A 19,568-nucleotide genomic window follows, 5' to 3' on the forward strand; every position below is an offset into this window, starting at 1 on the left:
CTTGTCTGCATGAGACTGGAATATGTGATTACTTTTTGGTTGGTCATATCCCTGTCAGGCTTTTTGATGCTGCATCAACCAATTATTTTTTCCCATTCAGCCTAATTACTCATCATGTATTTATATAATCTTTGATATAATGATTGGTCTTGTGCAAAACTGTCACCGCATATATAATCCCACGTAAAACATCCAGAAGGTCCAGATGAACTGCAGACCTGATGACAGATGTGCAAATTTATGTCATTACTAGATTTTAGAAAGTTGCTAAACCTGGACAAATGGCTTTTAATAATGGATTTTTGTCAGCTTTTGTGTATTTTGTGACGCAATGCAGTCTAAATGTGCTTCCTCTGTTAATCTGATAATGCCATTGATGGGAGATAAAAAATGGACAAACTATCCATGACATCACCACAGGTTTCCTGAAAAGTGGTGGCTCCAGCTATCAACATCTCCACAGTACTCTCAGCCAATTCATATATGGGCAAAACGTAGAGCATGAACAAAGCTGAGGCAGGTCAAGGAATGTCCGATGATGGCACCATCCTGTCCAACCACCCACATCCTTAATTAGGAAGAACTTTAAGGCTTGTTACAATTTAGATTTGGGTTTACACAGTTGCCACGACTGAGAAAACTATTGTAGATGCCAAACTGTTCTTTGGACAAGGCTGCAAACATGCTTATTTCTACTGTAAAGTTAGAGATTTTAACATACAGGTCTATAGGGATTGACTCATTTTAGTCAGCCTCAAGTGGCCATTTACAAAACTACATTTTTTTGTGCTTTGCTTTGGGTTCATTTTTCTGCCCAAGAGACAGCCACTTGCATAATACAGATAAAAGACAGTGTTATGTAGGCTGTAACTAAAAGCTTTCATAATGTTGCAATTTCCCTGTCTAGCCTGAGGCCCTCAGATGTACAAATGGTTTTAAGCAAAAAATGAGCAACTGTGATTTCCACTCTTGGGAAGGGATACCTTAATGAAATCAGAATACTACAGCACTTTATGTCTTTAAGTAGAGTCAGCTATCCACGTCTCTCTACTCTAAATGCACAAGAATTCGTTTTACATTAAATTTTAAGTAACACAACTATCTATCTGCAGCTGTTTAGCCTTTTTTCTATTGTTGGGTGGTTAGTTGCACATGTCATCACAGTTTGTTGCATCATGATGTGAGCGAAGTAGGCCAACCTGGGTGGAAAAACCTCATGTGCCTACAATGATGGATGGATGGATGGTCAAACACATAGTATACACAAGTACTGTGCCAAAATTTGAGTTAAGTGTGAACCCACAAATGGTTTTTATTCATGCAAATTGTAGAAAAATTTATCAACTGAAATCAAATCTAGATTTTAGAAAACAAAATGACAAATGAACTAAATAACGTCGATACTTTGTGTGACCATTGCTTGGCACCTGTTCTTGCTAGTGCACTTCTATCCAGTTTTCGAGAAGTTTTGCAGGCAGGCTGCAACCATCTTAGACAACTTTCTACGTCTTTTTTTTTTTTTTTTGCTATTGATTTAATTGCTTTACTCTATTCATTCAGTCAGTCTAACTCAGACAGTCAGATGGTTCCCTGATGGCACTGAAGGATGAATAAAAACCTTAAGTGCCTGAAAGTTTTTAGCAATGCAGTACAATGTCAGCGATGTGTTTTTCAGGGAACAAATTCCTCACCTCTGTCATTTTTATCTGGCACCACGACCACCAGCATGTGAAATGTTTTATTGTTTCAACAGCTACGTGATGGACCTTTTCAAAATTTTATATAGATATTTATAGTACCAGAAGGATGAAGCATTGTGTTTTAGACGATTCTCAGATTTTTATTGTCATCGCATGTTATTCCAACAATATCTTCTTGTAATCCAAAAAGCACTATTGACGATAGTCTGCCGTGCTATCGTCACCGTGAAATGTGGTAAATCTAATGACTGGATTTATTTTAATCCAAACGTGATCTTTTTCTAAACCTAAGCAATTTTGATACATAAGCTTAACCAAACACCAGCTGATATCCAATGATAACAGCTGAAATGGGTTTTAGCATTTGCGGATAAGAATACAAGTATATCAACAACTGTTCGGTGGGTTGCCACAAAATCTTGGACAGACATGTAGTGACTTCATTGATCTTTTCATCTGGAGCATCAAATGCAAACTGACATGCAACAGAAGTAACCAGCTGTGTATCAACCAGGGATGCTGCAGTCACACAGCCAGTGTCCTAAACCCCTGGAACACATGCTGACTTTGATCAAGTTTCAGAGCGTTCACTGCAGTGATTTATGTAGGACTTACAGTCATTTAAATACACAGCCCCACATGTAGCTTGCCAGTTTGACCAAATTTACAAATGCTGTGAATTTGTTATTGCCAAAGTTGGGAATTTCTTAATTAATATGCCAATCAGTCCAAATAAGGATGGATTTCAATTGCTGAACAACAGAATGGGGTCAAACATTTAAAAAGCAAGGAAGATCTCAAAAGTCTAAAGATGTTTGTGTGCTATGCTGGGGGAGCTTGTTTTAAAAGGACTACAGCTTCTATGCTGTTTAGCTGATGTGGAATGTAAATGTAAATACCCTCAAATTATTGCTTAAAGTCAGCGCTTGATCCTTATAGTTACCGTTTTATTTCATATTCAGTGTGGCAGGCTGTAGTTCAGTGGCAGCACAACAACAAGAAGAAAGTTTTGCAAATTCAGTTTTCAGATCTTTTTTCTTTCTTTCTTAGTGAAGACAAGTGTGTTGAGCTCCTGCCTCTGATAAAGAATCCACATTAAATCAAACTAAGACCTGAAGAATAAGCGAGAGGTTATGCTCCAGCTGTACTGTATCTTTTGATGTTGGAAGCCCTGATGTCTGATGCTATTCGCGGTGGATGTTATCAATGTGCGCTCTCTGGGCAGTGTGTCTTACCCGTCTTTTCTGTACATCTCTGGTGCTGTGGTGTGCTGGTAACACTGATAAGCAGAAGTGTGAGACGCTTTCTGCTCAGGGTAATCTGCTGAGAACGACGCTGCTGCTTTTTCTGTGCCAACCAAGGGGCACATCGTGGGGTGGTGGTGGAAGAGAGGTTGTTAGAGGGACAGATAGCCGCCAACTCTATTTGGAATCTCTGCTCTCGGAGGGTGCCGGGGTGTTGAGGGACTGAGAGTGCAGTCGTGTTCAGGGTTAGCAGCAGTGCATTTCATTCAATTTCATCAGTTTCTCGACCTGCCAGTTTTCTCTGGTATGAGCTGAGGGCCTGCAGAATGTTAGTCAGCTTGTGTCTCCGACTGCTGCCACCTGATAGACTTATTTTCTGGGTTTGCTTTGTTTTTCCTGTGAAAGCTCAGGCATGTATGCCAGCTCTGTGCACTGTTTTCACACAATAACTAAAGTCAAGTGTCACTCATTTCTGCTGTTTTCTCCCCAGGAGGTTTAATGCACAACTTTGTTTCCTAACACAAGCTGACTGGTTTATTTATCTCACTGTTAAGCCTCTCTATCCTATTTCTTTTTCCTCTATCACATTTTTGTCCCCACTTCATCCTGTTTAATCCTAGTATGTCTCCAGGGGTTAGAGCCATATAGCTTAGCATTATTTATAGTCTGTTAGCTTCAGTGGCTGTCCTTAGTTTGTTTTGCTATAGCCCATTTTCAGGACTTTTGAAAAACTGAAACACTTCTTGACATATTTTATTTCCCCCTTTTATTTGCGAGTAACTTGTCAGTGTATCCCTAAATTGACCACAACCAATGGATTAAGAAGGAGATTGAGGAAGAGGAGAAGTAAATGAGGGATGCAGCTGCCCCTCGTGGGAGGTTTCTGCACCAGTCAGTCAATTAAATTTTGTTGTCCTAGTCTTCTTCCGAAGGTTGTAAAAACGTCAATATTTCTGGGGAGCTGCTCTTAACTTAGTTTGCTGTATGTTAAATTGTGTGCAAAATGCAGAGAGCAAATCGTTCCGGCCTGTTTCATAACTGGAGTAATTTCATGCATTGACTTCTTGACTGGCAGGTGGGAAATTGTTTTCTGTATAACATACCTCTTATGACAATGCAGTCAGAAACGGGTGAAGCTGTGGAAAGCTTCAAATCCAGATGGATAATTAAGGAATCAATACATGGAGTTGAATTGGACTTTAGATAGAATTTGAACAAGTGGCTTCATGAAGATAAAAGATCATGTTGTGACACTTGCCATTCACTTTTCTATAAGAAGCAAATTATAGCGGCGTTCATGTCACTTCTGTACGGCTAAAGAATGTCGCACTGAAAATTAAAACAACGGAACAGTGCAATTGTGAAGGAGATGACAAAGACAGACAGGAAGGGAAACTGAGTAAGAGAGAGAAAGGAAGTCAGTCAGTCTGTGCTGGCAGTGATAAAGGGCAATGAGTTATAGCATTCACAGGTACACAGTGCTCACATATATCACAGCTCCATCAGCTCTGTCAGATTCGTGACAGAATATTTCAGCCTGATCTCACACAAAATCTCCCATCCTTGCACGCTTGACTGGCAATGGCTTCGCTTGACTTGTGTATATGTGTTTTTTGCTGTGTGTGTATATGTTTATGAGACACACCCGGGATTTGCATTTGCTCTTTTTAAAAGGGACCTATGAAGACTCATTACTCTGGCCAAGTGAAGGGCAGGCTAACTGATTGGTCAGTAAGTGAGGGACAGAAGGGAAAAGGAGGAAGAGACACCACAGAGGGAAGGCGGCTTGTCTTCACATCACCATCTCCGAACAAGGCTGGCAGCCTCCGTTAATGAATTGGACTGTCCCATGCTAATGAATGGAGTCCAGTGATGGGCAAAAGGAAATGAAGGGAGTAGGGGGATGTCAAACTACATGAACGATGAAGTAGCTCATATCAGGGCCTATATTACAGAGGCCTATTAGTCCTCCTGTCTCTGCTGGCGATGGGCGTAATGAGGTAGTCTCTCGGGGCCAGATTGATGCCTACTCACACTCACACTCCAAGGATGAGGAGCAAGCTTATTGTAAAGTTGAACAAGAGGCGATAATAACTAGCAAAAGTCTTTCGCTTGTGTGAAATAACATGACTCAGATATTTAGATCGATGTAAGGATTTAAAACAAACAAACAAACAAGAATGCATTATACTAGGATCTCAGTGTATATGTTGTTTAATAAATTCAGACAAGCTGCCTATTGGAATGAAGCAGAAATTTAGCATGTCTTTTTGTAGTTTTCTTTTATTTTTATTGGTGGTTAAAGGTCGTAGCTGTAACCGCATGTTAGTGGCACTCTGGAGACAACATCAAAATTATAACTGCAGGCTTTTGTGCTGCTGATGTCATTCAACAAACAGGCTTGAGCTGCAGGATTGTATTACAATACATGCTTCTTTTGCAGTATTTTCATTTCTGTTAATTATAGCATTTCAACATGTTTTTTGTTTTTTTTTAATTTATGGCACTGCATTTTCACATCAGTAGTGCAAAGTGTAATCAGATTCCATTATGCAATTCTAAAGGTACTCCATCTAAGAGAAACATTTTTTTATTAAAATTCCCTTGTTGTTCAAAAAAGCATCGCTCAGAAATGCTAGCTGACAAGTTTCTTTATTATGCAAACTACAGCCACTATAGTTCATTAGACAAAGCTCTACAGACTAATATTAAGAATTTAACGGAAGAAAACGTCAGTGTTCTTGCATTATCCATCGCACCACTACTCCCTCCCCACAATAGTGTTTATAGTCTGAGTTTTGCTTTCTTGCTTGTTTTTTGAATCACATTTTGACACACGATTTCTGACATCCAGGGTAACTGACAAGCAGAGCAGAGAGATTATGGACGTAACCCTTCATTAAAAAAGTGTTTCTTTCTAAGATGACAGAGAGAGTACGGAAGACGGTTGACCTTATTAACAAAGCATCGTAGATTAACACAATGCCATGCCATCACTGAGATTATTATTCTATCCCGGCTTGTCTCACCAATGATGAGCTCACAAGGTAATTATCACCTATGTGTCCTCTCTGCTCATATTATAGCAATGAAGTGTTTTATTTTTATCCATCAAACCGCGTTTTTTTTGTGTTGTGTTTTCTTGTTTAATTATGTAAAAACTTGACCTGGTAAAGTCTGAAGTTCCACCAGCTAAGACGGAACCTAAGGCTGTCTTGTGCCTTTGCTCAGATATGATTTATTCTCTAGCAAGAAAAGATTTGAATAATTTTTACTGAAGGTAATCTCATGTTTAGCCTTTGGGAAAAGGGTAAAGGCAATCTTACTTGCTTTGCGAGATTACTCGGCCACGGCAGCACTAATTTAGATGCAGGGAAAAATCCAGCAGTGGAGCAATTTCCAGGTATCAAGTCTTCTATCATGTCCAAAAGACATATTGATTTATTGGATAGAATGAGCCCTAAGCCTGTAGACCAGCTGCAACTCCGAGGCAATTAAAGGCATATCCCACCTGCATGGCACACTGGTGTCCACAGATAGAAAAGATGCTGGGAATGAGTGTATGTTCAGGAGGGCTTCAACGGTGTACACTTTTCTATAACACCGATCAGTGTAGATTGTGCAAGCTGAGATACAACTCTAAGTAACAACCCAGTGTTCTCTTTACCTGTTGGCGGAATAAGTCAGGCAAGTAGTCGGAGAAAGAAGAAAGTCTGACACATATTAAAAGTATATCTTAATATAAACATTTTATTCAGTGCATTTTTGTGTATACAACAAATAATAAACAACTGGAAGTTATCAGACAGCCACAATGTCCGTCTGTGTATGTTGTTTTATCAGATTTAGCCTGGTAGTTTGGAACACATGATCCAACATGGGTTAATACACATAGCCTATATCATGCAGCCCTAGACCAGAATTTCCCTGCTTTCTCCCATGCAACAGATAGGTTCACCTAATACAAACCACCTCCAGAGGAAACCAAGAAAAGAAAGTCTCCCAGAAGCATGTACCAGAAAGAAGTTATGTAGCTGAAGGGAAGAGTACATAGCCCACAAAAGGGGTCCTTTTTGTACATATTTGTGTTTGTACATGCCCTGTGCAAGAAAGGGAAGATGTTCATTTTTGTATGCTTTTGTCTTTATTCTTTCACGTTTACAAATATGACGTGTCCTATAAAATGTTAAGCCACCTAAAAGTCCACAGTATTCTTTTTTTTTAATATAGAAAATATTGTCACCACAATAAGTTACTCAAACACATAACAAGCATCCTGGGAAAGGGGGTTCTCACCATAGGAATATGGTGAACTGTATCAGTCAATAGAGGTCGACAAAAAGGGTTGGCTGGGGGAGTCGAAGTATGACACAAGCACAGAGGGAGGAAACGGATCACGAGGACAAGAGCTAGAGACATTGTGACACAGTGGTAACAGAAGGGAATGGGGACAGAATAGTCGTTTCATACCTCGGTCATCGAGCATATCAGCTAAAAGCACAACATGAAGCACGCTGCCAACTCCAAAGTATTTAAAATCTTTTCCTTTGTCCATTGTTCTTTTTTCCCCCAACGAAATCTTTGCTTTCTTTCATCAAAAATGTACAATGAAAAAAAAATCCAGCTTTGCCTTTATACTGGCTTGGTTTTCAGCAGCTTAAAGGGACACTCTTCGTTCTGTCTTTGGTTTGCTGGAACCCTTTTCTACAATGAACAAAAATACAAATACTGAACAATGGCAAGGGAAGAGAACAAGAGGGGACAAAAAACAAAACCAGTTATCAAATAAAAAGCTCTCAGCTAATTCAGAAAATTAGCGAAAAACAAGGTGCAGCTGTGGCATCTCTAAAATGAAAAAAAAAAAACAAAAAACAAAAAAACGGAAAAACTGCAAGAGAGCCACACTGTCCCTCTATATTTCAGGTCAGTTGAACATAGGCTTCATTTTCCCATGCTAGAGAGCTCAGTCTCTGAGCGTGTGCACTAGGACGCAGAAGAGCTACCATCTGGCTGGCCACAGTCCCAGCAGCACTAGGCTGTGCCTCACCAGGGAGTTTATAGGCTTTGTATTCACAGAAGCATGGATGAGACAGAGATCAGGGCTTGTTCTGTACCACTGCAGCCTTGTAGACCAGCACCATTTCTGGCTGCCCTGAACACCTGCACGTCTACCTTCCCATCCCTGTCTGACAGATGCACGACTGCTTGGTGTTTGCATGACCTAAGAAAAGTTATCGTCCACAAAAAATTAAGTGAGAACAAAATAAGATAAAGATGAGCTAACTGGTATGCGATCATCACCAAAAGAGAATGACCAAGATAATAAATAAATCTCAAGCCCAAAACAAAAATTCTCATTCATTTCTTTTTGAAATTCATAATGATCTATGTGCTGTTAATTCTTACGACTGATGCTTTTTTTTTTGTTTTTGATGATGACTGACCAGGATGGTACCTAGCTGTTTTTACTGATGTTGTCTGGACGTTTTATGTGTGGTTTGTTGTCGTCGCTAGTCCTGAACCGCTGATCGGAGAAACAAGTCTGCTTGGATTCACGCTCTGCTAGAGGTAAGGTTTCGTGGTTCGGCCCCAGGCCTGGGTTTGGCTACCGGGTTACGTCGACTCATTCTGGCTCACGGCTTTTCCTCCGTTGAGGACGGCTGAGGCACTCCGACTCTTGGTGGGCGTGCCGCTGCCAGAGCGTGAGAACTCTGTCAAGTCATGAAGAGATGGCTCTCTGTACATCGCCACTGTGGAAATGCAAAGTAAGGGACAATCAGAAAAACTGACATTATACGTTAAGCACACAGAACAAAATTATAAACAACAACTGTGACAAATATAGACTACATGCAGGAATAAAAAACACTTTAGTGGAACTCTACTCTTTTCGGGTGTTTAGGATATATCCTGATGTTGTGTAACATGATATATTTTAACTGCATGACAGTGTCTTTGCATTTAATAAGCTAGTTTCTTAATAGCTGTAATAAGTCAGCCTGCAAAGCTGTCAGTTTATTCACACTTACAGCAACAATTACATTTTCTCTCTGGTGGTCTTTATGATTTAGGCCAGGTCTCTGGGGAGACCATCTCAGACTTCTCTCCTGGGTGAAATACTCCTTCAACTGGTGAACAGTCTGCTGGATCACTGTCCTTCTGAAGATCCATTTCTGGAGCTTGAATAATTTTTAGGCTGATTTCTTCACATTTGCATCAAAAACTGATCTTTTACACTCCAGAGTTTATGGTTCCATCAGTAAATACTAGTTCTTCAAGAAAGAAACCAGCACAGACTCTGATGTTTCCACTTTCTCCATACTAATTTTCTACTGTCGGGTCCATTTAAGTGAAATTCGGGCTCATGCAAAAATAACACACTTTCAAAAGCATGTTCTTTTGCAATTTTTATCCTGACTGTCTTATTCTTTGAGCTTAAGAATGATCTCTTCTGTATCCTCCTCTCTATTTGCTGAGCTCATTTTGCCATTTTCTGATACCACTTTAGAACTCAAAACATTGTTTAATCTTTTGACTTTAAAAGCTGAGCTGAGACCTGAGAGTTCACTTAACGCATTCAATTTGATTGTTTTTCAGGAAACTAACATATTAGCAAATATTGAATTTCGTCTCATGTTAACACCTTTTCACCTGGAAACAGCCTCTCATGTTGTGTTTGCACTAAAATAGCTTCAACAGCTGCGGCTGTAACTTCTTCAAAAGAAGCATTTCAACTGAGAAAATATACCATGTATGTAAGAACTCCAAACCTACCTGTACCATTTGTCCACGTGACTAAACAGTTGCTTCATTTTAATGTCTTTTAGTTTATCACCTTTTTTCAACTTAGATTACTTTATTATATCAGCTAATTATACTAATTTACAACTTAGTAATTTAGTAATTGTTTAACCTAAATGCCATTAACTCACCTTTTTATGTCAGTAGTAAAGCCGACAATTAACAAACTTAAAATAATTAAGGTGGAGCTGTTGACATGTCTGTTAGATTGACAATTAGATCATCTCCAACTGTGTTTTAATTCCATTTACTGGTATGCTCACATTATTACAAGATTTACTGATTTGTTTTAGTAGAACACATTTGTTTAGAGCTGTGCTTAATGTGTTTTTCTATGGCTTAAATATCGTTTTTTTTTTTTAAATATATATTTTGTGAACCAACCTCATGAACCTCACAGAAGACTACCGGACTGTCCAATTACTTTTTACAGCCACTGTCTAGTCTCCTGCAAACTGCTGAATCAAGAGATCCCAGTGGACTAGCTTGGTGCTGAAGTTTAAAAAAATCCCATATTCAGAGCACAGCATTATAAATTCAAGACTTGCTAGTGCTTTAGCTTTGCTGTGTATGCAGTATTGGCCCAATCTGCATCTCAGCAGCCTCCTTTTCAGAAGAAATATCAGTAATCTGAGGTTCACGGTCTTTGGTTTCAGGATGTTGTCAACAACCTTCTGCCTAGAATGCTATTTGATGTTCATTCCTGAGGGAGTCTGTGGCTGAAACAGCAAACTCGGGCCTTCAGACACTTCACTTAGACCAGCATTTTTTTGTTACAGCAGCAATCCAGAGACCATCCTTGTGTACACACATCAATCATTGGCAGGATTTTGCTGGAAAACTGCTGATGATCAGTGTCGGTCTTGCTAGTGACAGTACTGTAGGATTATAATATCACCTCAACACAATGCTGCTTTTCATTTTTAAGCACTAATCTCCAAAACAACTTGTAATTTTTCCTCCACACAAACCTCCCCTTGTTTTCTGCGACAGACGCCTCTTGACAGACTACACGCTCTCCAGATAAAGGCAGCGCTTTGTCTCTTGCATCGGAGCTTCCTGTAAGAATTTTAAGAGGATTTTCCTGTTTGGGTTTGAATGACGGGAGCTGAACTTGGTTCATCCAGAGGAAGACAGAATGAGAGGCTGTGGGCTGAGCCTCTCAGACTGGAACCAGCAGAGTAGTGAGTAATGCCTGGAGGAGATGCCATCACCAATGCAGAGACAGCTTCTTAATTGGTGCCCTGTAACACCACTGCCTCTGAATTTTTATGAGCTGCTGGAACAAATTCTCCTTTATTTCTCTTTCTCTCTCCTTACTGCGTGGAGCTCTTTCTGAGCCACTACCTACATCTGAAATTTAAATAATGCAAAAGATTTAATAAATATTGTGCATTACTGGCTCATTTGAAGTTTGTCCAAAAGATGGGGTATTACGGCAAAAGTATGTTTTCAGTTAGTTTTTCTCCTTTTGGATTTGTTGTTGGACATCATTTTTCTACTTTTAGATAAAATGCACAAAAGGCAGCTAAGGGCCATGGTGTTTGGTATCTGTTAGAATTAGCGTCTCACCCGGCCTATATCTATCCCTGTTATTCAGCTTCTTCACTTTCTCAGTATTTCTCTCTCAGCATAAAGCAAGGCAATCATTCTTTGGGTATTGCTCTTAAGTGTGTTTGAGACCCCCTGGATGCCCCGTTAAATGAAAGTGAAAAGCTATTATAGCGATCTCAGAGGGCAGATATGGATTCTTAATAAGATGCTGGCTGGAGAAGCTCTGCCAAAGACGCAAGAAGAGGCAGCAAATGGAAGAAACGAGAAACTTGACTCCAAAAGTGGAATATTCAACACTGCAATTACTTTTGGATTACTGAATGAAGCCCTTGATAGAAAACCAGGATAGTTCCACAAAAATATAGAGCACAACTTTCACTGCCTTTAATATGACGACGATGGATCTGACCAGAAATATTTAATGTTAAAAGTCAAGTTTTGTGGCTTCAGTGAACAAAAGAATAGTTTTCACTGACCTTCTCTGTAAAGGATGATTTGCATCTTAACAACTGTGCTTATTGATTCTGATACCAATTTTTAAGAAACAGATGGGTTATTGCTATGACAACAGTAAAATCCTCCTTTCACATTGATACATGAACAATAATAATAATCTAACGAATATGTTATACTGTATTATCTGCTAACAGTCACAGGAAGCCTTTTTATTCTACATATTCTATTTTTTTACCATATTTTCCTGAATATACTTTCACAGTAAGTAACTTTTTCAATGCAAGACTTTCACAGTGTGGTAGAAATACTCCTACAATATGACTACTTCTTCCAAACAAACAGCAGTTATATATGAATTAAGATATGAACTATGTTTCTAACTAGTCAGGTTAGCCCAGCCACAGTCTAACTGCCCTTTAACAAATGTGGTGACGTAGGTTAGTGGGTGTGTTGTGTGAAGTGAGTCTCTCCCAGTGTGCGACAGAAAAATACCAGCAGAGTGTGAGAGTCATAGCGTTGCTACAAAGTGTAATAAAGTTAATGTAGTCAGCTGCACTGTGCGTCAGTAAACTGAATAGTTGCAGAGAATGTTGTGTTTGTTGTCACAGAAGAGAAATAAAGACTGGCTCTTCCTGTAATGGTAGTACACCGTCCTCCTGTTTTCTCTTCAACAGATTAATTGTGTCAAATGTTACTAGCAGAAATGCAGAGCTAGAGAAGGTAATCGTAACCATAGCGACAGTGGTTTCTTTTCTGGTTTCTTCAGTATTTTGAAGTGTAGCCTTGACTTTTTGTGTTGTCTAGGATAGAGACACAACAAACACCTTATTAACTACAGGTCTGACATTCTCAGTAAATCTACTCAACGATTGGTGAGCTGTTAGCTATTAGCAGGCGAACAGCACAAAATGTATGATGGCCTTCTTAAATGCTACTGCTGTTCTGTTTGGATGCTTGAAACTAATTAGTGAGATTTGTTCAGGAACCCATGAGCAGACTTAAAATAAATATTTCTTAATGATTTCTTTGTAAGTAGAATGTCAAAGTGGGTCTTCAATGTCCAACCTTATGTAATAATATACTGTACTGATAATTATATTCCTAATTAGTGTCATCATTTTAAATCACAATATTCTAAAACAATTTGGTGTGCATTTAAGTAATGAAGAGATAATTCGGTGTTTGTTTTTTTCATCACTGTAATGGACTGCATTGTTGTTTCTAATATTATGCACACCCAGCTTCCATACAGAAGTTGTTAAAAAGTTGGAATCATCTTTAATGTAACGCACTCCAATACAGAACCCCATTGTGGCATCAATAATAAGTATAAATTACTTTTCTGACCATGTTAGCAAAAACTGAAAATCTATAAGTTTTCTGTAAATAACAGTTATGATAGAACTGTTGTCTTGGATTGCATTAGATTAACCAGGCATACCTCACAGAGGAGCCAGTTCACGTATGTCTGCATATTAAAATATCCTTTTTAATAATGGACAGTTGGACTTGTTTTACCTAAACAGCAGGCATCATGATGTGCATGTCTGTAAAACGGTGTATAAAAAGGGCCAGATGGTGGATCCAAACTGTACTCGGCAACCAACAATCTAAAGAAACTGCCCTATTTTCTGTATTGTTTGAGTATTTTGCTCTTCAAGCCTTTTATATCTTACCGAGAAAAAAAAGATAAAAATAAAAAAAAAACAGACCCAGAATGTTCTTCTCTTTTTCTTCCCTGAACAAAACACAGACTCTCTCTCTGTCTCCTCTCTGTTGACAGGTGAATCTGTGTCTTGTTGAAGATGAAAGGACTGTGGCCTTTTCAACAGAGAGAACAGAACCATTTCTCCCCTCTCTCCTCCCTGTTTCCTCTGTTGTCCAAAGCCACACTCAGCATCTGGATGGGTGGGGTTTTCTGTGACTTTAATGAAAATAAAGTCCTGTCTGCTGCCATTCAAAGCATTTGAACATGCGCCTATTTGCAAACAATGGCTGAACCTCGTTTTGCACTGTGTTTGCGGCGAAGTGTGACCGGCCAGAGCAAATTACTGAATAGGCACATGTCAGCATCTCTCTGGAGAATGTTAAATGGCGTAGTCGTGTAGAAAGCAGCTAATTTAGTCTTTAGCTAAAGAATCTCCATGTGGCCCTCAAGTATTAAGCGGATGAAAAAGAAAATGAGGAAATTTAATCAGAGAAAAACTAGTTGTTCTCAGGTCTCCTACTGTGAGAAACAATTCCCTTGCCAACTAGAATAGCCAAATGCCTGAATAGTCAGAGAGAAGTTTCTTAACAGATTATGTAATTACAGCAACTTCATCCTTGATGCTGAGAATTGCATTGTTTGAGCAGCCAATATGCTGTGTTATAACTGCACGACGATTCGCCAAATGCTTTTGGAACCCCACCAGCGCGCACACACACACACACACACACACACACACACACACACACACACACACACACACACACACACACACACACACACACACACACACACACACACCTTTTCAAAATCCGATTGGCTCATAAACATACTTGACAAAACGTAACTGCTTACGTTTTTTGAGTCTAGGAGTATGAATACACTGTTCCCATCTGTAAATATCACATCTCCCCCTTCTCTATGATTTTTTTCACAGCTTTGAGTTGCTATTAAGAACAGCTTTGAACACATGAGTGGACAACACATTGCACAAACCAGCTCTGATTGAGCACAGTCTGAATACTGAACAGTGAAATGTGAAAGAGAATCCAGCTTGCTGCCTTACCTTTTAGAGGTTTGGGTAGGAAATGGGCTGCTGGCTTGTTCTTCTTGACATGATTCCCCTTCATGATTTCTCCTTCCTTGTTCAGTCCGAGGTACCAGCCCCTGCCCGACTGCTGCTGCCGGTATATCATGGAGGAGTATGTCACATAATAGTTCTCGAACACCGACTCCTTGAATTTGCACTCTGGTGTAAAGTGTTCCTGGAGGAGGGAGGACAAGATACAGTGTACAGTTGTTGTTGGACAGTAGTTCACAAGGTTCCAAGAGTCACTGACATCCTGTTATGAATAGAAGCAGCTGAAATGCAACAGTTCATTACTTGAGAGTGCAATTTAATAACGGTACATTGCGCTGCACATCCAACACACACTAAGCCGCGCAGAGCGAAGGGACAGTCTCGGGGCTCAAGTTCCTGCTAATGTTCTAAATCTATTCATTCCATTTACTGTAGTGAATAATGTAGCACTTTATAGCATAGATAACAGTGATATGAAAGATACAGAGGAGCATTAATGAAACATACTGGCAAGATGAATAGTGCATTCTCATTTGGTTCCAGCTGTTAATTATGTATGGGCAGTTCATTATCTTTGAGTTTCGTCCATTTAAGACTTTGCTGGACAAGAGCTTTTACTACTGTCTTTTGACTTCTTCTGCTTTGTGTTCAATGACCTTTAAACTACAAAAAATGATTAAAATGCTTTCAAAAGGTGCAATTAATAGGATTACATGCAATCCGTATGCACTTATCACATGCAAGGTTGCCCATCTATCTTTTTATGTCATCAAGGCACCTCCTTGTCACTTTTGCTGATGTACTGGTTGCAGGTTGACTCCTTAAAGACATGCAAAATTCATCTTCCAGACTCCACACTGTGCAAGAGTTCACTCGCCCTTTCTGTTAGAATCCCAAGTTTCAATGGGATTTTGCCATTAATGCTGCAACGCTGTGACTGAGGTTTATTTCCCCTGACGCAAGATTTTGTGTGGGTGTGGCAGTGTATGTGTGTGTGTGCGATTAGGTGTCTGAGTGTGTATGTTTGTTCAATTCATGGAGCTGCTTGGGCAGTGTGCCTGCAAAACAGAGTACAAAACTAATCACTTAGAAGACAACCGTCCCAGAGAGAGATTGAGCGACCGTGTGTAAGACGGTGCATGAGGCAACTAAAGAGAAGTGAAGTTAGTCAGCAGTGAATTATTCTGCTTTAAATTCTTCTTCAGAGGACAGTTTGCAAATGAAAATATGCAGAGTATATGCAAACAGCACCGTAAAGCACAGTTACAAACAGCTGGAATAGCTAGTGGCTGGGACTCACAACGCGTATTGTGAGCTTTCTAAGAAGAAGACGTGTGGATACCTCTTTCAGGTCTCACTGGGCTCAGTGCTAACCTAATTAAAAAACCTCACATTGGTGGGAGTGAAGACGTGTCCCCCGGGCCAGAGACCTGCTGTGAGATCATGACAAACAACATGCCACTACCAGGCACAGAGTCATCTATAACAGCCTCTGTTTTTTTTTTTTAAACAGTTTAACAGCGTCACTCTTCATGTGCAGCAGTAATCGGACTTCAAAAGACTGAACGAGGAACGAGGCTCATGTCTGATGATGTGCTTTGCTCTTCTATTGAAGCCTTTGTATGCAACACAGCTACAACATACAAAAGCTATGTAATAGATTGGAAAATGTTGAACTTGTTAAAAGACCTCCACCACTTTGTATTACACCTTTTGTCACATCAAGACACAGAGCCCACTCGAGACACAAAGCCTACACCCACCTCTGGTAGCTGACACTCATTTATCATCCCCTCTCCCTGATCTAGCCGTCACAGACCAGCCCTGACAAAAATCTCTGACAGAAACATCGCTGAAGTGACAGAAAGCTTGTAACAAACCATCTCTGTAGGAAACATCCTGTTGGCTCAGTCCCAGTTCTCTGTTAAGCCTCAACATCACAGGGGTACCAAAAACTCAATTTGAATTACGGCTAAGCTCATCAAGGGGGCTGCAGAACCATTCGGCAGCTTATAGTCATGGGTCAGTAAGAAATCTGTCCTCCATATGATGCTCATTACAGACAAGACTGCTTTTAATCCACTTAAACAAAAGCTGAAGGGCTGGACAAGTAAAGTGACGATGCATTCACATAAACGTTCATACTTGTATCCAATCTCTGTCCTTTAGGTGCTACAGCGAAACAGCAGCAGTTGCTAGTGCAGGGAAAATAACATGTATGTATGTATTCATGTATTATGTAGTGCATTTATTTATTCACCGATTGCAATTGTTCCTCCTGACCATAAAGGCTACTGGGTCATTCCATCTAAATCATTAAATTTTTAGAACAATTTCTGCCCAACCATCTCTGATTGTCTGAAATTTTTATAGCATAAAATATGGATATTTATAGAGATATTTGTGAAGTTTTAGTCCGCTGTGTCAAATACAAATGGCCCAGAAACCCAGTTTACAGACATCGTTTTGCACATTTAAATTGGAAGATGTGTCTGAATGAGTAGAACTACTCAAGGTAAAAGCTTGAAATTTCCACAGTTCAATAATTTCATTTTATTTTATAGTTAATATTTCCTGAAATAGTTTCGTTCAAACACAGCCTCAAATTTCAATCTGTTAAAAAGCCTGCTAAAAGTGGGTCAAAGGGCAGTTTTAAAGGGAAGTTATCTCCGTAAGTGCTTGATATATCAATTTAAAACTTCACATATGCTATTTTAAATATCAGTTTAGGATTAAAAGTTTCAGGGGAATCGGAGGTGGTTGAGCAGAAGGCCACTGACGATTGAGATGGAGCAACCCTGCTAGGAGAGCCTTGAAACACTTTGTGTTAAGTGATGGAGGACAAAATCCACAATTCTTCAAGACTCCTACCTGCCATTCATTTCTGCTGTTTGCAGACATTTTAGTCCACTGATGTGTCAGCCTGTCCATCCAACAATATGAAGGCTGTTGTCCCATGGGCCATGAAATGTAGATGTTATCTGTACTCATATATTAGATATCTTGCTATCCATTTAGCAAATCATATTTTAAAGGTGTCAGTGATATTAATGACCTTTTGGCGTTTCTTTGTCAGCATGGTCAAGACAAATATTAAATATTTTGCTTTGGTATATTCTGAAATGAGCAAGAAAGCAGAAAGCTAGACATTTAGGACATTCAAGCAGCATTTCAGCCTTTGCTTCGGTTAGAGCAACATATCTGTAGTCTTCTATTTGCATATAAAGGGCCTATTTAGGAAGTTTTGCAAATCCCTAAACAAAATGAAGTAGATGCCCATTACAGCCCATTACTGGAAGATTTCTGTTGCTTTTCTTCTAGATCTTGGAGAGGATGCAAGACATTTTCCATGATAGACATCAGTTTGTGCAGCATCTTCCTCTCCAAACTGTTGACAGCTCCAAAGTAGGTCCAGCACAGAGCCTGTGTTTGTGATCAGTGTATTCAGTTTGTTTGCATCACCAGTTCTGATGTTTATGCCCGCCAGATTTCAGCAATATTGCACTCGCAACAACAAGAGTGGTAAAAAAAAAAAAAGAGACAAAGATTTGCAGTGTCTTGGTGAACATATTAAAGGACCTAAGCATCCTCAAAAATACAGGCTGCCTTGGCCTCTAGTTGCCTAGGCAACGCAGCATTGTCCTTCCAGTGTGCTGTTGAGATACACCTCTAAGTTATTTGTATCCCTCAAATTATAGTTTTATGGAAAGAAAGTCAAGTCAGCCTCAGAGTAACTGTGATCTGCGTGTGCACAGCAGCGTTCTTTTTCTGTGTGTTAGAATGGTAATCTAGTCTTGATGACAGGGCCTGTTTTTAGCTTTTTTGAGGGGACCTATGCACAATGTTGTTTGGCTTCCACCCATTCAAGCACTCATGATTACACGCCAAATCTGCATCATATTCTATGTACATATAAATGAAACCAAATTCTGCTTTTGACACATGAAAATTTATTTTAATTAAAGGACATTAGCTACATGATTAACATCAAAATCAAAACAAACATGCCACTTATAAAACATTAACCAATAAAATACCATATCTGCTATGGAGTTATTTGTGATGCCGGTGCCCTCCCTCCACTAAGCTCTGTCTGAATATCCGAGGCGCTAACACCCTTCAGCTCAACAACATGCCTGATGCTGTGAAAAGGGGGAGGGGGTGAGAAAGCTCTCCAATTAATGTTGAGGAGACACTGCACAGAGAATGTAGTAGCATCACGCTCTAACCAGCTAAAACAACACGCCATTGCTCTCAAAGTGTGCACACAGCAGACTTATGTTTGAAAGGCAGTGAACAAAATTAACCCTTTTAACTACTGAACAACTGTTATTTTACAGGTTTTCAATGATTTGTTAACACTCCACGTGTCTACATTAAAAATACGTAATTTTATAAACGTGAATTCATTTTTTTAGAATGTTTGGCCATCAAAATTTTTTTTTTTTTTTACTGTATTTGAATTAGCAACAAAAATGTTATTGTTCAATATAAGACATTTTCTAGTAAAGTCATGGGAAAAAATGTGTAATTTATATATTGATTCTACATAGAAAACTGTACATGATGTCCACATCATGAATCTGCATTTATTGAAACAATTATTCACTCTTTCACAAGCTGTGGCCATAAAATGACACTATATTACTGTGCTGAAATCAGGTAAAAATATGTGTATGTTTTTACAGGTAATTGCTGCTACTGTCACAGTTTCACAGATTTAGTAATTGTATGTTACATTATTCTACCATTTTAAAACTTTTTTTGGCGCCCTTGCTGCCAGATTGTCACTGTCACTTTTTAAAGACATATTTTAAAAATAATAATAATGGTACTCACATGCACAGAAAGCTTAGGTCAAGCTGGAACAAGAAGCATGAATATTTTTTCCATGTTGCTGATGTGTTGTTTTTACTTTTTTGATCACACAGTAAACTGGTTTCCTAAGTTTTCTCTCTTCTATCCTCTGGAAGACATGTTTTATTTGTAATATTTGGTCTTCCGTTGCTTTCTTAATCTTTTCC

General features: G+C 39.3%; 1 protein-coding gene across 4 annotated transcripts in view; it reads right to left on the reverse strand.

Moving 5' to 3' along the window:
• Positions 1-6,667: 6,667 nt before the first annotated feature.
• Positions 6,668-19,568, reverse strand: part of fgf13a (fibroblast growth factor 13a) — a 101,148-nt gene continuing 88,247 nt past the window's right edge. For all 4 annotated transcript variants that reach the window (XM_022194892.2, XM_051954563.1, XM_051954564.1 and 1 more), the window contains 2 exons: positions 14,530-14,728; positions 6,668-8,694 (listed from right to left, as the gene is read on the reverse strand). In XM_022194892.2, coding sequence (XP_022050584.1) covers positions 8,558-8,694; positions 14,530-14,728 — 336 coding nt within the window. In that variant the 3' untranslated portion in view covers positions 6,668-8,557. The remainder of the gene's footprint in view (positions 8,695-14,529; positions 14,729-19,568) is intronic.

The sequence above is a fragment of the Acanthochromis polyacanthus genome, chromosome 10 (assembly GCF_021347895.1).
Source record: "Acanthochromis polyacanthus isolate Apoly-LR-REF ecotype Palm Island chromosome 10, KAUST_Apoly_ChrSc, whole genome shotgun sequence".
NCBI classification, from domain to species: Eukaryota; Metazoa; Chordata; class Actinopteri; family Pomacentridae; genus Acanthochromis; species Acanthochromis polyacanthus.